The sequence below is a fragment of the Manacus candei genome, unplaced genomic scaffold (assembly GCF_025592945.1).
Source record: "Manacus candei isolate 608988 ecotype Guabito, Panama unplaced genomic scaffold, ASM2559294v1 h1tg000050l, whole genome shotgun sequence".
In the NCBI taxonomy this organism is placed as follows: domain Eukaryota; kingdom Metazoa; phylum Chordata; class Aves; order Passeriformes; family Pipridae; genus Manacus; species Manacus candei.
The window spans coordinates 8,154,931-8,173,000 of NW_026138098.1; the positions used below are offsets into that span (position 1 = coordinate 8,154,931).

Below are 18,070 nucleotides of genomic sequence, written 5' to 3' on the forward strand. Positions count from 1 at the left end.
TGGAGTATAGTTTAATATATCCACTATGGAGGAAGAAGATGTATCAGAATAACATTTGGGTTGTACTACTCAATGGTTCTTTTTTGCTTCTAGGTCTGCATTTAACCGAAATAATTCAATTTTAACTTCTACCATGTTTATAACAAAGTGACATTAGTCATAATTTCTTTCATTCTCTTTTTCCCAATGAAAGAACTACTGTTTGCTGAATATTCATCATTATTTATTTTAAGGTCAGTACTTAAATTACTTCTGTTGCAGAAAAGTTTATCTGATGCAAACATAACAGATAAAAGAATCAAGAGATTCTTGGGTTGAAGAAATTACGTGTCAAAGGTTGAGGACAGGCAGAGAGTATGCACAGGTTCAAATACTTCAATTAAGGCCATCGACATCCTGTGGCATAACGATTAAGTCTAAAAGCAACCTGTAATATTATCATAACTTTAACCATGTAGAAATACTTAAGAACATTGACTAGACAATGAAAAACAAAAAGTAATTCTAAAAAACTGAGGATAGGGAAAGCTCTAACCAAAGCTTCTGAAGGGCAAATGTGAAATGATTTATTAAATCACACAGTTAACTATTTTCCAAAAACGCAAGAGCAAAAGCAATAAAGTAATGGCACAGGAAAGGTTTCATAAAGGTCAATGACAAAAAGACAAGAGCATTAAGACAACAAAAACGTCGTGAAGTTTTAGCCTTTTTCTACACTAAAAGCAGGGTTGGAAAATGCATTTGATTTTATACACATCAGGGTGGCATAAATACATGAGAAAAAAAGGAGAAAAAAAAACTAAAGTACAACTGAACAATAAAAGCATTTTCTTTTTTAAAAAAATTAAAATAACGCATATCTATCACAAATACTGCATTTACATAATTCCCACTTCTGAATCTTAGAGTTATTTAACTTATACGTGGTTGGCACTGAACTGCAGTGACGTTGTTCATCTGTTCAAATGTGCTATTACCTCTTCTTTTATTCATAAATACAGAGGAGGCAATCTTTTTGTTCAACATGAAAGATTGATTTATATTTTTTTTCTTGATTTATGTTTTTCTTCTTACAATCATAATTTGTCACCTTCAACAAGACCTTTTCTCAAAAAAAACCCTTATCTTTACCAAGTACAAAAAACCAACAAAAAATAATAAAGAGAAGGAAAATGAATGAATGAAGAGAAGCAAAGTATCAGGAGTGGAAAGGACTTTGTGAACTTGTTTTGTCAAACTCTTGTTGCTCTTCCATACACGGCAATTAACAACCAGCCTCCCAAGAGCAGGGGAAAGTAAAAGTAAATCATATGTTCCCCAGTTCTCACCAAATCAGGGAAATATTTCCTCTTAAACTTAAGGAACAAGGTGTTATCATGTATTACAATATTTATCTGAATCAGGGCCCAAATCTGTGATTAAATCAACACTACACGTAAGAGAGGATAAAATGGCCTAAAGGAGAACAGGATTAGAAAGTCATTTTGCAGCATCTGTTAGAAAGTAATTGCTGCCCTTATCTCCCTACAGATCTTGTAAGAACTCATTTCCAGGGCAAATATTTTTTTTTTAAGTTAAACCTTCTTTATGAAATCTGATTTATTAAATCTCTTTCAGCACATCTGACTGTTCCTTTACCCTTTAATTCTTATCACTTCTCTGTGAGCAGCCCAAAAGTCTTTTCTTCCAGGACAGCGAGCCCTTTCGGACAGATTTCTTATGTTGTTTTGCCATTCCCACTGCTCTCCCTTTGGCCTTCTGCTGTAATTCAGTATTCCTAAGTTTATCATTGCTCTGTGCAACACTGAAAGAAAAGTGTTGTGGCAGATCAAATTTTCAGATGTCATTATAAGTTTGCTTTGATTCTAAATCAGACTCCTGACACTATTTAAAACACTTTTCCTAGCTAAGTATTTACTGTGTCTTCTGGTACTTTGTTCTTTTCTTAAATTGCTGAAAAATTTCTTTCCTTGTAATATAAAAATAATAGATGGAGATGGAGAACTAAATCTGTCAATCCTTTTGAAGTGGTAATCTAATAAAGCAGTCAGGCTTCACTGCTGAAGTTTAGGATATCATCAGGGTTCTTGGATTGATGTCCTTGTAATCAAGCTCCCCAGCCCCATTATCTAGTAAGCTAGATAAAGAATACCACTTACTTTTCAATACATCCACAAGAAAAAAAAATAGCATGCAAAGGTTACGCAGCTTAATTTATATTTTATACTTTCTGATGGTGATTGTTCGGTACAAAAGAAGAAAAGAGTAAGGGACCATTTCTAATATTTAAACATTTCTAATATTTAAACATTTCTAATATTTAAACATTTCTAATATTTAAACATTTCTAATATTTAAACATTTCTAATATTTAAACATTTCTAATATTTAAACATTATCATCTTTCATCTGGTGAGTACCGATAGAATTGGTCTTATGCTACTTGTTGTTGCCTTATCAGTTACCATTCCCTGAAAATACCTTGCATATGAGACAGAATTTACTTTTGGTTTCAGAGGTTTTGAGTTTATATTAAAAAAGGTAAAATACTACAGATACTACTATTTTCAGTAATAATGTTTATTTTAACTTACTGTCTTTTCAAGTTTTGATTATTTTATGTCTTTCACATGATAATGCAGGCTAAGAATGAAGACAAAGAAGAAAAGAAAGAACATTTATGTAAGCATATATGTTTACATATGTTCAGCCTGCAGAATCCATTATCCCAGATTGTCTATCTCCAGATTTTTAAACAAGAATGTAACAAATGTCCCTCTTAAATACACAAAACTGCAGTAAGGAGGAATAACAGTATGGGTAGTCACATTAGATTTCAGTGATCAACTAAACAACAGGACTTCAGCCACAACATAGTTGCTGAGGACTTCAAGCAATATAGATTTTATAGCCTCCTATTTTTCCTTATGTTAATTGTTAAAGTACCATTCAAATATCTACGATTTTCTAGGTAACTTTTTTCTGGCACTGTCTGTACTCGGGACAGGGTAAGTGTGAGAACATGGGCTCTTCTGCAACAAGTGCAGACATAGAGTTGAGATGGAAAAAACAAATGGAAAGAAGACTCAACACATAAGACAACCTGCATGACTTCTAGATGTCTGCACATACAACTGCAGTAGAATGCAAGTCTGTTGTAACTTGCAGGCTCCTCAAATTGCGGGCTCTTTAAGCAGGATTTAACACTGTATAATTGATGTGCTCAGCCTATATAATTATCAGAAACTTCATGGAAAAAGAAATGAGAAGTAAGACATTTCTCACTGCCATGCCTTGATACCAAAACACATTTCTTAGTTCTGTCTATGTATAGTTTTAATCTTTTATGTGCATTCTTTTAACACTCTCAGCAACTACTGAAGCAATATAAAACTAATAGCTGCCAACAATGTGAAACAAAATGTTCTAACTTTAAAACCAGAAATATAACTATTGCAGCTAAATTTTCATCTATATGTAAAGGTATACAATCGACTGAAAGAGACAACAGAAGATGAAAGCAGCAGTAGGGAGATGCATATTACTTCTATTAGAGACCATAAGGGGAGAAGAAAAGTTATCTTTCCATCACCAGGAGATTTCTAACAAGTAGTGTCTGCAGTATCCACCTGACCTAGCCTTTCCTTATTGTTGTATAAAACCTGCTTTTCTTCCCTTTGTTAGCATACAAAATGAATAAATATCACAAGCTGAAGCTGATAGATATATCTATCACCACGGTTTTCATCACAGTGTAGCTTCATTTGTTTTACTTATTTGTAAGGTTTTGAAAATAGATTTTAAAATAAAAACAGGGCATGGTATTTTGTGAAAGTTGAGTACTGAGCAACCCATATCAAGCAAGATAAAGAGGCACTATTTCAATTTCAAACTTAGCTATGTGTTGATAGCTTGTAAGAGAGCTGTGAGCTCTCACAATGGTATTTTCTTTTCCCCTTGCTTCCTATATACTTGCACTAGCTTAATGACAAATTGATTAAACCAGATGTCTATTTGAACTCTAACAACTCTTGTCCCAATTACTAATTACCATACTAATGGTCTATCAGATGTAAACTATAAGCTCTGTTCTACACTGCACGATGGATACTATTTTATCAGCAGCTTAAGATCTGAGAATAATGAAGGAATTTTCAACAGCTTTGAAAAGTCACAAGCACTGTAGATCTACTGAGAACCTGACACACAAAACCTGTGTTGTCAAATTCATGATTTATTTCATTAAAAAGAATAAAATGTTTGGATCACTACACACATTGAACTTGTGCTCTGAAAATAAGGAAAATGGGGATGTTCAGGATGGATCTACCTTAGAAAACTGTTTTCCCTTGAAATAAAAAGTATATCCACTGAAATGTATTGACTTGGGTAGCACAAGTCCTGACAACAGACATACAAAGACAGTCCCTTCAGCCTTTGCTCAGTCCTTGTCAAAATTATGTGATCAATTGGCTGGATTAAGCAGCATCAGCAAGACAACCATTTTAAAGCTACCAAATACTTACTGTAGTATTACAAACCTGGTTTTCAACAGAAAACCACTCTATAACAGCTAATATTTTCAGTTAACTGTCAATTATAAAATCAGGATCATCTTCAAATCATTTGATCTGATTTTCTTTTAAATGACAACTTTAAAAGAGATTCTATTGAAAAACATTACTTTCATTGTAAATTCTCATTGAACACTTGCTATGTCCAGTTTAAAAAGGAAAACTTGGAGTGTGTAAGAGGAGTGTATTACATCAGTTACATTTAGTAAAGGAATATATGTTGTGATGGTTAAATTCCAACTCACCTCCCATTAAGCACATATTTTGAATTTTCCACATACTGAAGTAGTAAGGGAAATAGTTATTTTGACAGGAATATCCTAATGCTTTATTTTATTTGTATAATGCCCTGATAGTTCAAGAGACAAATTTACTTAAGTGATTCCTGTATATATTTCCTACTGGATTTAAATACAATTTTATAGTTTTAAAAAAAAAACATTTTAACAAAGTTCAGAGTATATTTAATCAACTATCTCAGACAGAAAATGATGGCTATTAGTAATATAAAAACATACTAAATATAGAACAGGTCAAATAATCCCTTAGTCATTTCAATTTAAATGGATTTTTCTTTAAATTAAAATGGAAAAAAATATTTTCAGTCATTTAAAAAGCAAAAGTCCTAACAAGTGCTGCTCATCATTTACTGAGAATCAATGCTTTGTGCCTCAGTGAATGCTGTCATTTCAGGAAGATACTGTCTTATTTAAAAAAAAAAAAAAAAAAAAAAAAGCAAAACCAACAAAAATAGAGAAGGTGGGTTGGTGGGTTTTGAGGGACATCCAATAATAATCCAATATAATAAGCTCACCATGAAGTCCACTGCCACAAACATCAAAAAAAGGTCAGAATTTACATGAACATGCAAAACTTACTCTGTGCAGAAACAGCTGGGGCTCCTTTGAAATGATCTCATTTTTACAGATCAGTTTCAAATGAGAAGAAACCACAATACCTGTATCAATATATCTGTGGCCCACAACAATTCTTGCTTGTTTTGGTTACAACTGGAGTTTCCACTACAGAGTATTTCATTCTAACAGTACATAATGAAATACCACTTCAGTGTGTTGAAATCAATGTCTGTAACTAAATCATAATGCTCTTTACAATAGAACTCTACTCTCTTTAAAGTTCAGCCAACCAAACCTCATTTGTGCCGATAATCATTTAAGGAAAATGAACCAGTTCTCCTTTCTCTCTAATAAAATACTGTAAAATAATCTTGCTAGGTCCTCAATATGGTAATACCATGAATGATTCAGGGAAAGAATTTCATTGAGGATTTTTACTAGAATATATTTAAGTGCTTCTACCAGAAAATATTATCTATTTCATCCCTGGTAAAAGCCACAGGAGAAAGGTGAAGCTGTACAAAGAAGTTAATAAACAAGTAATATATCTCCAGGTGTAGCAACCAGAATACTCTATCAGCATCTGCTACTTAACATCTCACTTTGTGCTCATTTCTAAGCAATGAGCAGCTGCACTGCACCAGGGGAAGAAACAGTTGGTTAATCCAGAGGGCTTGTGGCGGGAGCAAGACAAGGCAACAACAGCAAGACACCTTGGGATGGAGCTATACACCCAGAAGACACCTCAGAAGTGGGAGTCCAGGGAAGTCAAGGGATGCATGGTTCCTGGAATCTGAAGGACATTCAGTCTTGTCTCCTGCTTGACTTCTTATTTGCCTTCAGTCACAACTTTGAAAATTTTGATTGATTCATCATACCTAAACTGAAAACTAATAAAAAGAACCTGCTTGTTTGTGAAACAACTGAAAATTGATGGTTTTACATAGCCAAAACTAATTTAAGGAAAAAATTTTTGATTAAGGAGACAGCAATACTACTTTTCACTTCTCTCCCTTCTTCCCTGTCCCTAGAACTGAAAAGCTGCCTCTGTCTAAGGTGCTGATACAGACTATGATCAGCAAGGATGGGGCCATGTCAGGAAACTCTTTGGCTTTCTTTCCCTGCCCTTTTCCAGCACAAAGGACCAATAATGATACCTAACATTTTGATAATCATTTTTAAGGTTGATCCATACCTCATGGTATGGATCATACAGCAGCCAAGATCTCCTTAGGAAGACCAAAAAATTAAAATCACTCTGATACCACTGATTTCTCAAATGTGTACATATACATTGTGTTTGTGTTTCATGAAGGCAAAAAGAATAATATATGTCAAATCCTTTGGTTTAATACAGAGTCCATGAAAAACTGTACTAGTAACATTTTTTCTCACTTTGAATATGTTTTGTCATCCATAAAGTTTTGTAGGAGTGTTTATTCTTATTTTTTTTTTAAATCCTTTAAATATTCCCCTTCCACAAAGGAAATATCACTTTCCTCCTAAGGTTCCATAGTTAATTGTCCAAAGCTCAATACAGTAGCTGTAGTCAGCAATAATAATAGTGAGGTAGAGGGTTGTTACTGTAACACAGCATACACTGAATTTAATCAGTTACAATAGAGTAGTACATCGCAGAATTTTTAAAAAGAAGTCCCTGAAACATCTGGGTTTTTTAGTCACAACTCAGCAGAAGGGTTTTTTTCTGATGACAGCAGGATGAGTAGCCAGAAAAGCCATTGATTACTTTCTTTTCATTCTATAAAGAGAACCACTTATCTTTAACAAAAGCAGTAGGAAGGGCCAACTAACTTCATTCGCCACTGGAAATAGGTGTTATTTTTCCCCCCTGCCTGCAGCAAATATTCCAACTTTCAAAAATTGAAGTGGGGGTTTGGGTTAGGAGGTGATGGAGGATTAAGTATTGTCGCCTTTGAGATTTAGGAAAAAAATAAGCTTTCTAATTCTTAAAAAAAACCCAACCTTCAAGAGCTAGTTTTATGGTGTAAAGTCTGTAAACAAAGATTTAACAGACTTCAAAGAGGGACAACTGCCCATGGAGAAGACTCTGACTTCACTGTCTCCTTAAGAGGAGGATGCAATGGAACAAGAAAAGCATCAAAACTGAGTGGATCAGAGACCAAATCCACAAAGAGACACAGGAGCTGTGATGTTTATCCACCACCAAATTGTTTGATGCCCAGTTGCTCAACGCAGAATTCCCAAATCCAGAACAACTCCCAGAGCTGCCCATACAGCACACAGGTTGCAGTTAAGTGGCATGGGACGACACTGTTGGAGACCTTCTAAGCCACTTGTACTGTCACCAAGATGTGTTTTGTATGACCAGGGAGTTACAGACCAAAGCCATTTATTGGACTGACTGTGTAAACACTTTCTCTGGCCAGAAATGGCTGGATCAGAATATTCACTGGGCAGGTGTGAGACATACAAGACAACAATTGGACAAGCTGTTATTATCTGAAAAATACCTGGAATCCGACAGCAAGTAAGAGTGAATACTGAAGATGTAAAATGGTTAGATCAGGTACACAGGGCCTGGTTTTATCACAGCAGTTCATTAATAAGGAACTGTAAAAAGTACTCTGCTAGAGTGATTCACAAATGCTATCCTATACATGGCAATTTATGATTTGTGAGGTTAATAATGGCTCCCATGAATAACAACAGTTTATAATCCAACCCAGCAGCATGAAAAGAACAGAATAATTATATCCGTGGTTAAGAGAGTTAGCCAAGTTAGTGACAATGATAATCAAACTAAATGTATTCATGATTTTTGGAGACCCCAGCATTTTATATGGACACAAAGAATTGACTACGGGGGTATTATGTTTATGCAGATTAGGAGAGACAAATGGCTGGTAGAACCATATGTTGCAAAGAACTTGCTCTCCACTGTCAGCAACCTCCTAGAAGTTTTTTCTGGAATTTGAACAGCACTATCTTACAAGAAATTCTCCAGTCTCTTTACATTTTCTCAAGCAATACCAAGGGATGGTGCAACTGCAAGCACCTCTCCCATTGGGCTGGTGCTTTATAAGAAGAGTTGTTCATACTGATTTCTGGTTTATGTGATTGATATTACTCAGCCTCACTAACTCTTAACTGCAGTTCTAGTCCTGGACACAGAGGAGTATTCCCAGCTGTCTTCACTGCACATCCTGAAGGATGCAATGCAGCACAGCCCCATCATTTTCAACAGCTTAAACTGGAAGTGAGGGGAAATTCCTTAAACTGTAAGTCTTTGCAACCTATTCTGACACTGTCTGAGACTATGGTAAAACATTATGCTATGCAGATACGTGCAATTCTGCTTTAAAGGTAGCCCTGGGCAAGATGTAAAGTCAGCCTAACCAACAAGGTCTTTTGTCCCCTCCTTCTTTCTAAAAACAAGCATAGAAACTCAGGTTATAACTTTGCTGGATAACAGAAAATCAGGCTCAACAATAAAGCAATTTTATGGTAGTCATGACCTCCCTTCCTCTCTTCTTCCCAGTAACTCTCCAATGGGACACAGTCTATGCCTGTTTCTCTTTTTCCTGTACAGGTAAACATTAGCATCACTCCCACTCCTAAATTCATCTCAGTCCAGACTCAATATCTAACTGAGGACAGTATGATTGTCTGTAGCTTATATTTAGCTTCAAATCTTTATGGATCTATTTCAGACCTTAAAAACTTGCAAACTTATCTATTCTTTTCAGCTATGTTACTTTACTGTAATAAAAATAGCACATAGAAGCATTACCTTACCTGTACATCCCTACACAACTGCAACTATAGCAACACTCGGCACCAAAAATTACTAGCATTTTATAACAAATGCATCCTGAGCAGTGGAATTCAAAATGGGTCTCACTGGCATGTCATTTGTAAAAGACTTGGGCAGCCTGCCCTGTTCCACTGCTTCACTGATATAACGTGCACCAAGAAAAACAAATTATTCAAATGCCAATCACTGAATGGCATGGCCATGGCACTGGAGGAACAATTTTTATAAACAAGGTATTTTGATTCACTTATTTTGAAAGAAAATCCAGCACAGTATATTTTTCAAATAGGAAACCAAGCAGATATAACTTAATTAAATCTATATCCAGCATGCATAATAACATAAACCAGTTGGGCAGAAGAGACAGGGACATTGCTTACATTCCTATTTTACAGCCAAGAATGTCTGAAAAGTTGTAACAATGATCAGTTTTGCTCTGCACTTTGCATTTTTGGAAGTAGCCTGAAGAGGAAGTAACAACTATGAAAACCCTTAGAAAAAAACTGAATCCCGGTGCTGAGAGAATTCTGGTTCTGTTGAGCTTGCCAAATCAAAAGACATATTTAGTCAATTATGGAAGATCCTAAGTTAGAAACCAAGAGTAAAATTACTTAATTCTCATGAAAGACAAACCCTCATGCCCAAACCACTTCCTGTTTTCCCGATAATTAGTACTGAACTCAAAAAGACAAAAGGCATATTTCATGGGAACAGAACACCTAAGAAAATCACAGGTATCATTTTTAATGCAGCTTCTGGCAAGAGATATCTTGCTAACATAGCCAGTTTTACATTGCAATACCAATATTGCAGTGTCCTCCAGATCTCACACGTTCAAAACTGACCCACAATAAAGTACCAAAATGTCTCTGTAAGTTGCTTGCAGCTGCTCCCTTAGCCACTACCTCATTCTCCTTTCTTTCCTAAGAACACTACCTTCTAGGAATGATACAGGACATTTAGACTCTAGTTCTTCTCTATCTTCACAAAGTTGGGCAATTTCCTGAATAAAATGTAATGTTTGGAAGTAACAATCATTACAAAAAATGTAGTTTCATTTACAGAGAGCCTGCAACTCTGAAAGATCCCAGAGAGCCTCATGAACTTTACATATCATATACTGAATATACCAAAGCAGAGAAAGCAGAGAAAGAGAGCCTACTGCAGAAAAAAAGAAAGAAGAAAAAAAAAGAAAAAAAAAATCAACAAAAAGGCTGAGATTGACATACAATACTACCAACCCCCACATTTTATTTTTCTTCAAATTTTAGATCTCAAATGTTTCAAGTGCCTTCTGAGAGTTTAAGCCATTAGACTGCATTTGGGTCATGTCCTGAAGCTTTGATATTAGACATATTGTTTAAATGAAAGCTGCAATTTAAGTAAAAATGACTGATGCCAGAAACATGAATTACAGAAAAAAAAGTATCTCAAATCCTTGATAGATCTGGCAATAACTACTACATGTAGAGCAGAAAATTAGTACATTTACAACATATATTTAATGTTGAAGTGGGAGTTTTATTTTATTGTTCTCCTTAAAAACCTAATGATCCAGCACTTTGAGAACTAGCTGAGGGCTGTAACCTGTCCTTATAGAAGCAAGCTAAAATTTTCAGGCAGTTACATAAGAGGCAGTGGCTAAATCCACCAAGATCTACAGATTTTGCTGGAATTCCCCTTGAAACATCCCAGGTAATGGAGTAAACGGCACACCAAAGTTTAACAAAAAACTGAAAACTCAAAGACTGGGTTCATCACGAATAAGTAAAAAATACCTCATATCAACATTCTCAACATTTGGAATATCAAATGCTTTAACATCACAGCTTGCCTCAGATAAGACTTTTATCTATGTATGAATCTAGAAGGGGATTGTATCAGATGTGACAAAACCAGGGATTTTCAGTGTAAAAATAACAAGGGATTTTCAGTCTGCAATTGCAATTTTAAGTTCACCCTTGAAAAGTCAAAATTCAAATTTCCATTTCTTCCGTCTTGTGGATTTGCTGTAATTGCTTACCAGGAAAATTCATAACTAGGAAAACCTTTTCTAGTTCAGTAAATGAATCTTTGTACAACAGACAAACTCAGGACAGCAGACTGATACAGCTGAGCAGCACAACTAAAGCATATGAGTCAAAATTCCATATGAGAGTGGAAAAACCAATGATGAAATGGACGCAAGACATAGGTACATGAAATACAGACTAGGGAAAAGGTCTATAAAAATGCCTTAAGTGGATGTTGATAGAGAAATGGAGTTATGAGCAAACAAACTGGGTTTTATGGTTCAGGTTGAGGAGTAGTTGCTAGGTTTTTTCTCCCCATTCTTTGTAAAGAGGTAGAATGGCATTGATATAAGTCCACAGCATGCTGGTAATCAAACCACTCATTAGCATTTAGAACTGACTGTTTAGACACAAAAAGAGGGAAAAAAAACTTAGTGAAGACTTAATTCAGAGTTTAAAGATATTATCACTCCAGCTTTTGTCATTATAAAAATGCATCGCTTAGTCCTAATCTTGATTTCCTGTCTCATCCCAAGACTCTTCAATTGTCTGGACAGAAAGTCCCAGAGGTGGCACAGAAACAGTACACCTGCCAAGACAGCTTTCTCACGAACATACACACAGCCCCTGCACCAGAAATTCTTGTTTCTTGCCTATTTATCAAGGAAAGCATTAAGGGTAGGATTGAAGTCAGTTCATTAAGTGTATCAAAGACAAATTCACAAATCTGGTCAAAGCAGATGCCTTGTGGCAGGCAGAACACAACCTTCTGGCCCCTCTCCCTGCTGGAAAGGAATAAGTTGTATTTATATGCTTTTTCCCCAGTTCTAACCAACATTGCTAAGATAACTTTTTTGCCAGATACTATTAAAATAACCACAATTGTGAAAGGAATAAGGTTCCTATGGAATAACAGGATAGAATGGACTGAAAGAAACATCTTTAAAGCTGTTCATAATTAACTTCAATGTGTTATTTCTCCTATTTGACAAGTTGCTCCACTTCAGTACGTTATTGTTCTTAGTACTCTATGTTTTATGCTCTACTTATCTATTTTAACTCTTCCTTTAAGCACAATAAGCTATTCCAGTACAAAACAAGATATATTAATTGTACTTTCCATGACAGGTCTACACATTCCTCTGGTCTAGCTTTAAAGATGTGGGGAAATGTCTGAAACACTGTACACTTTTAGTGTATGACTATTATGTACTGACTATAATTACCTATTTCACATACATTTTTTACTTAATATATTTTTTTAAAAGCCTAAGAAAAAAAAAAAGACAACTACAGATAGCTATCCAGTTTCTCGTTACTTATTTTTTTTAAGTCTGTAGTATCTGCAAAACATTACAGTATTTGTGATGTAATTCTTAACAAAAGTCTAAGTAATACTGAAATTTCCTAAGAAATGTAAGGAACACTAGATTCACCACTGTTTGACCATTTGTCAGGTCAAACACAAAATAAAACCAAAACAAAACAAAAACCAAAACCAGGGGAAAAAGTGATTATACACCAGTCATGAATTGCAATATCTTTGGGCTAAATTTAACTGTACTCACAGTTGACACTGATCTCCTTTGATTCCCTTAGTTGTGCAGAAGCATTTTCCTGTTTGCATGTGACATATATTTGCATGTCCGCTGCATGTGCAAGCTGTAAAATCAAAATGGAAAAGTGAGATTTCTTCACCCATATCATACTTTAGAACTAAAGGAAGTTTCATAGATTTTAATACTTCATCCTAAACATATTTTCTGCAAGCTGCCTTAAAATATATATCTATTACTATGTCAGTTATAAGGGTTTTTTCAGGAAATTTCACTAGCACATCATTTAGTTTATTTTCTGCAGAGTTAACAATTATTCCTGTGTCATTAAGGGCTCTCCTCCACACCATAAATAACAGCAGTCTGAGAATAGCCATTAAAATCTACTGTTTCAATGTGCAAGAGAAAAAATTATCAATAATAGGTATTTTCTGGTCAGGGTGAAATCCTAACCAATGACGAAATTCATTTAGTTTTAAATGCCTAAAGTATTATTGCACATGTTTGGTAAAACATCTAATATAACTTGAATTCTTCCTTTTGACAAAAGTGAACAAAAAGAGAACTTTGAAACCATTTAAACAGGGTTAATACTACTAGTCTACAACAAGAATGTCATAGAAGCAAGAAACAGGCAACTTTACAAGCTCCAGAAATTTGAACAGAAGGAGAATCACAGGAACATCATCATTACTGTATTCCATGTTAAGCTCAGTGGCTGAAGTAGTTCTCTCCACAGTGGTCTGCTCACTGCCACTCTTGCTGCCTCAGAGATTCTCACCTCAAAACAAACCTTCACACTCCCAGTCCTTGAGCTTTCTTTTTGCTTTTTCTTCCCATGTTTATTTGATTTATTACCCTGTTTGGGCAGCCATCTTTTTTTCCCACCCAAGCATTCAAAACTTAATAATGTCTCTCTGGGAAATGTGTCAGTACATCTCCTCATCATACCAGAATGCAAACATTCACAGTACACTCAAAGTCTTTCTTTATTACAAAGTAACTCTGAACCTACCTTGATGATCATATTATGCTTTCATTGAAGTTTTCATTATGACTAAGATAAAAGATTTAATATATAGGGTCCTGCTTGGGAACAGATACGATACTAAGTGGTGACCTTGTATAAGATAAAACTTTATTCTCAACTTTCTAATCTAATATTGAATTGCTAGCAGAGAGATTGAGTTTTAATGTTCTTATTCTACTGGTAGGGAATAACACACAATGAATCCTTCTGTGAGTGTCCCATCACATACACACTTTCACCCGTCTGCCACAGCCTAAGACAACTAGAGAAAAAGGTAATAGACAGAATAGAACCACAATTAAATGTAAGATAGTATTGACAGAATATGTCAATGTCAGGACTTCAATGGTTTGTTCTGCCCTCAGAGCTTATTAAATAGCCAGCTGAAGCTGAAGGAGCAATTCTTACTAAGGAGGGGTTAGGTATTCAAAGTGTCTGCAAGAAACACATACTAGAAATTTCTACGCAGCACATAGTGATGTGTGATGTTTTTCTCTCTTTCATAACACAACACTCCTGAGAAATACCTACAGTTACCACACAGTCCTACATTTTGCAATTTTGCTGTCATCTTGACAATCTACAGTAAGTGTTCACTGAAGTGTTGCTACTATATAATCAGTTATGTTTTCCTAAATCCATTCATGTTTTCCACTCTACACTTATGGAATGATTATTTAGGCACTTTAAGCTGGAAAAGTCTCTTCACAAAAGCTAATTTTAATTGTGTAAATCTTTGCTACACTTTCAGTGAAAAATAAAGAATATATTCTTAACAGCTTATTCTGATTATGGTTAATTGCTCTTAATGACAATGGATCATTATAAGACAGCACAAAAGTTATAAAGGAACTAATAGGGTGAATTCCAAATCATATTCCAAAAAGTGTCAATATATTGACAAATACAGAAGCTATTGCCACCTAACCTTAATTGGTTACTCCCACAATTATTGCTCACTTAATAGGAAGTAAATCACAAATGTGAAACTTCCTTCACTTGAGTAGCTTTTTTAGTAAAATTATTTAAGCTCAAAGCTATAAAAGCGTTTGGACACCGTGCATCTTTATCACCTTCTTGAGGAAAAAAAAAAAAAAAAGAAGTAAAAATGGATTATACAGTAAAAGTAACAGATGTAGCTATATGAGACTTTGTGGAAAACCACTTCCTTTGTCAGTTCAGACATGACTTGTATACCCAGTCCATGAAATGATGGATAAATCAAACTTTTCAGCAGTACTTGTCGCCAGGGACATCTAAATCAAATCAGCACCTATACGGGGCCCTTTAGTGTTCTATGTGCTCACTCACACAGCAATTCACAGCTGAACCATCCAGGAGACTCCTTCCATTTAAACTGCATCGTGTTTTACACTTTGTCTTCGGAATTTCCAGGATTCTGGAGTGTCATTACCTAACACAAAAATCTGAAAAAATTAATTTTCCCATAGACCCCTGTCTACATTCTGACCTGTCTGTATTTACAGCCCCCACAAATAACAGATACATGCATAATTTGGTCTCTCTCACTGAAAGGATAGATTCACATCACCAAAGACACCAACATGGCTGCTCTACCTCACCTGCATTTTCATGACACATATGAAGTTTCTCTAGTGCTAAGGTCAGTATGGATAGAAGAGTAGAAGAAAGGAGGAGTTCAGAAGTCTCAGATATTTGTTTTCTGGATTCTTTGTCAATGAAACAGCTAGCTCTGACAAGCCCAGCAGCTAATTTTCTTCTATTAAAGGATGAAGATAAATTACTCTCATTGAGAAATTTCCTAGTGATTTAACTGTTCCCTGGATAACACCTTGAAAAAGGACAACACCTTTGTACTTACATTTTTAAAATCTCATCCGGACAATTTTTGTTTCACAGCAATGAAAGCATATTTTAATTAATCTCAGGCTTACAAGTCTGTAATGAAAAATGGATTCCTACCTATCTGTGGCTCTCTATGTGGAGAGCAACCAAAGAAAACCCCAAACATATAAACTATCATTGCTGTTACTGAAGCAAATGTGAATACATGTGATCAAACAAATGCAGTAGCAGAAGCAGGACGATACTGTAGTACATTCAGTGGAAAAAATATTAATATTAATCTTTTTTGTCTCACTGCAGGTTTTTTTTCCATTGGTCTAGTTCTGAATAACAAAAAAGAAATTAAAAGTTCTGAATATGAAGTATATTTATTAATTAATAAATATTAACTTAAAGCTGCATTTGATTTCACAATAAAAAAAGATTTACATTCTTTCTTTACTTTGATATTTCCATACTCCTTTTTATTTATTTTCTTCAATATTTTCTACTTGGTTTTCTCTGTTTAACTACTCTTAGTGAATGGTTTATCTTCTGATAGTACTGTAAGTCAACAGTTAAAACTGTAGCTAAGGTAGTATCTCTCACAGCCTAATGCCAGTAGAAATATGCCAAGTCTTGGAATTAGTTTTAAAAGCATATTTTGTACCAATCACTATCAGCTGGCAGAACTCAGCACAAGAGATGCAATTCATATTTTCTACATTTTTTGAGGTCCCACACTTCAATTTCTTCACTGAAAGGGTTCTCAAGTATTGCAACAGGCTGCCCAGGGAAGCGATGGAGTCACTACCCCTGGAGGGATTTAAAAGATGGGTAGATGTGCCATTTGGGGACATGGTTTAGTGTAGGGTTTGGCAGTGCTGGGTTAATGGTGGACTCGATCATCTTAAGAGGTCTTTTCCAGCCTAAATGATTCCATGATTCCGCATACTCTGTGCTGAACCTTTGGATAGAAACAGTGAGTTCAGCCCAACTTCAAGAGTCTTCTCATACTACTGTGTACATTCATCTCCAACATGGGTTTGTATTATGCACACATGCCTTTGTTTAAACAGTTATTTTAAACACTTAATTACCATGCAAACTTGTTATCAATAATTACATATTTTAAATAAATAAATACTCTTTTGCTTACAATAAAAAACATCACTAAAATATAGAATTTAAATGTATTTTGCGGGTTTTTTTACATATTAAATGAAATGATGTCATTAGAGCTTTGAAAACAACAAGAAAAAACCCAACCTGGCAATATCTACTCTAATTTTAGGGAAAGAGCAGCTTACGATACTCTTTTGTACAACATGCAGATTCTAAGTGGAACAGAAATATTATATGAAAAAATACAATCCAGTGGAGTAAATCCATACCGAAAATCACAACACTACAGAATTTATTTAATAATAAATCCACAGTATGATTGATTCTGAGATGCTAGCTCAGCATATGAATGTTCTTGCTGATGCTGACAACAAAAGAATACCCACCACTATTTCCATGAAGCATGCATTTTAAACAATTGAATTTAAAAATACTTATTGCTTAGCCCCCGTCTCCAACAAAAAGCTGCAAGCATAATTTTTCTCTCAAACAGATCTCACTACAAATCGTACTTTAATATGTTTGCTTACATGAAAGATTGCTAAACCAGTAGCTGCACATGGATAATTACTTTAAGACACCTTGCTAATGTTTTCAAAAGGAAGCTGTAACAATGGCATTAAATACTGAGGTGTACTACTTTGTTAATTTTGGTAACATGCAAGGCATAAGTTCCATCAAAAAAAAAAAAGAGATATAGTCTTGTTCATGCAACTAGGCTAAGTAAGAAATACCAAGTATAAACTTATACTAAATCCAACACTTTAATGCTCAATTTCACTGTAAATGTTCACCTATATTATCCATTAGTCTACTCATGTGAGAACTGCCCTACAGAGACTATTTTCTACATTAGTAATATTGCAAAACTGTCTAGTCACTTAATTTTCTAGAAATGTGTATTTAGCTAGAAGCCCCTGATACACTTTGAGCTTTCAACAATTACTTTTATAGGAAATACACACATTCAACCTTTGAGACAGGCAATGTAAAAGCAGACAGATGTGCCCAATAACACTTTTGCAATATCACTAATTGAGTAGCATTAAAATTAAGCTAAAGAACTTCTGTGAAGCCATGAGCAATAAAAATAAAAGTATGAAAAAAAAAAAGGGAAAAAAATGCTATTAGAAAGGACATGCAAAAATGGAACTGTCATTGTATAGTAACACAATTAACCTTCATAATAAATCAGTCTCATTGGACCAATTTGCACATATATGTACCACTGATTTTATTTTCATCCCTCTTAGTTTATCTTACAATTTATCTTTCTTTGGTCTCCAAACCAATTTATTTTTTATAGTACCGTAA

At 34.8% G+C, this 18,070-nt stretch overlaps 1 protein-coding gene across 6 annotated transcripts in view; it reads right to left on the reverse strand.

The window, feature by feature from the left end:
- ATRNL1 (attractin like 1) overlaps window positions 1–18,070 on the reverse strand; it is a 466,156-nt gene that overhangs the window by 310,765 nt on the left and 137,321 nt on the right. For all 6 annotated transcript variants that reach the window (XM_051801056.1, XM_051801055.1, XM_051801059.1 and 3 more), the window contains exon 20: window positions 12,808–12,901. In XM_051801056.1, coding sequence (XP_051657016.1) covers window positions 12,808–12,901 — 94 coding nt within the window. The remainder of the gene's footprint in view (window positions 1–12,807; window positions 12,902–18,070) is intronic.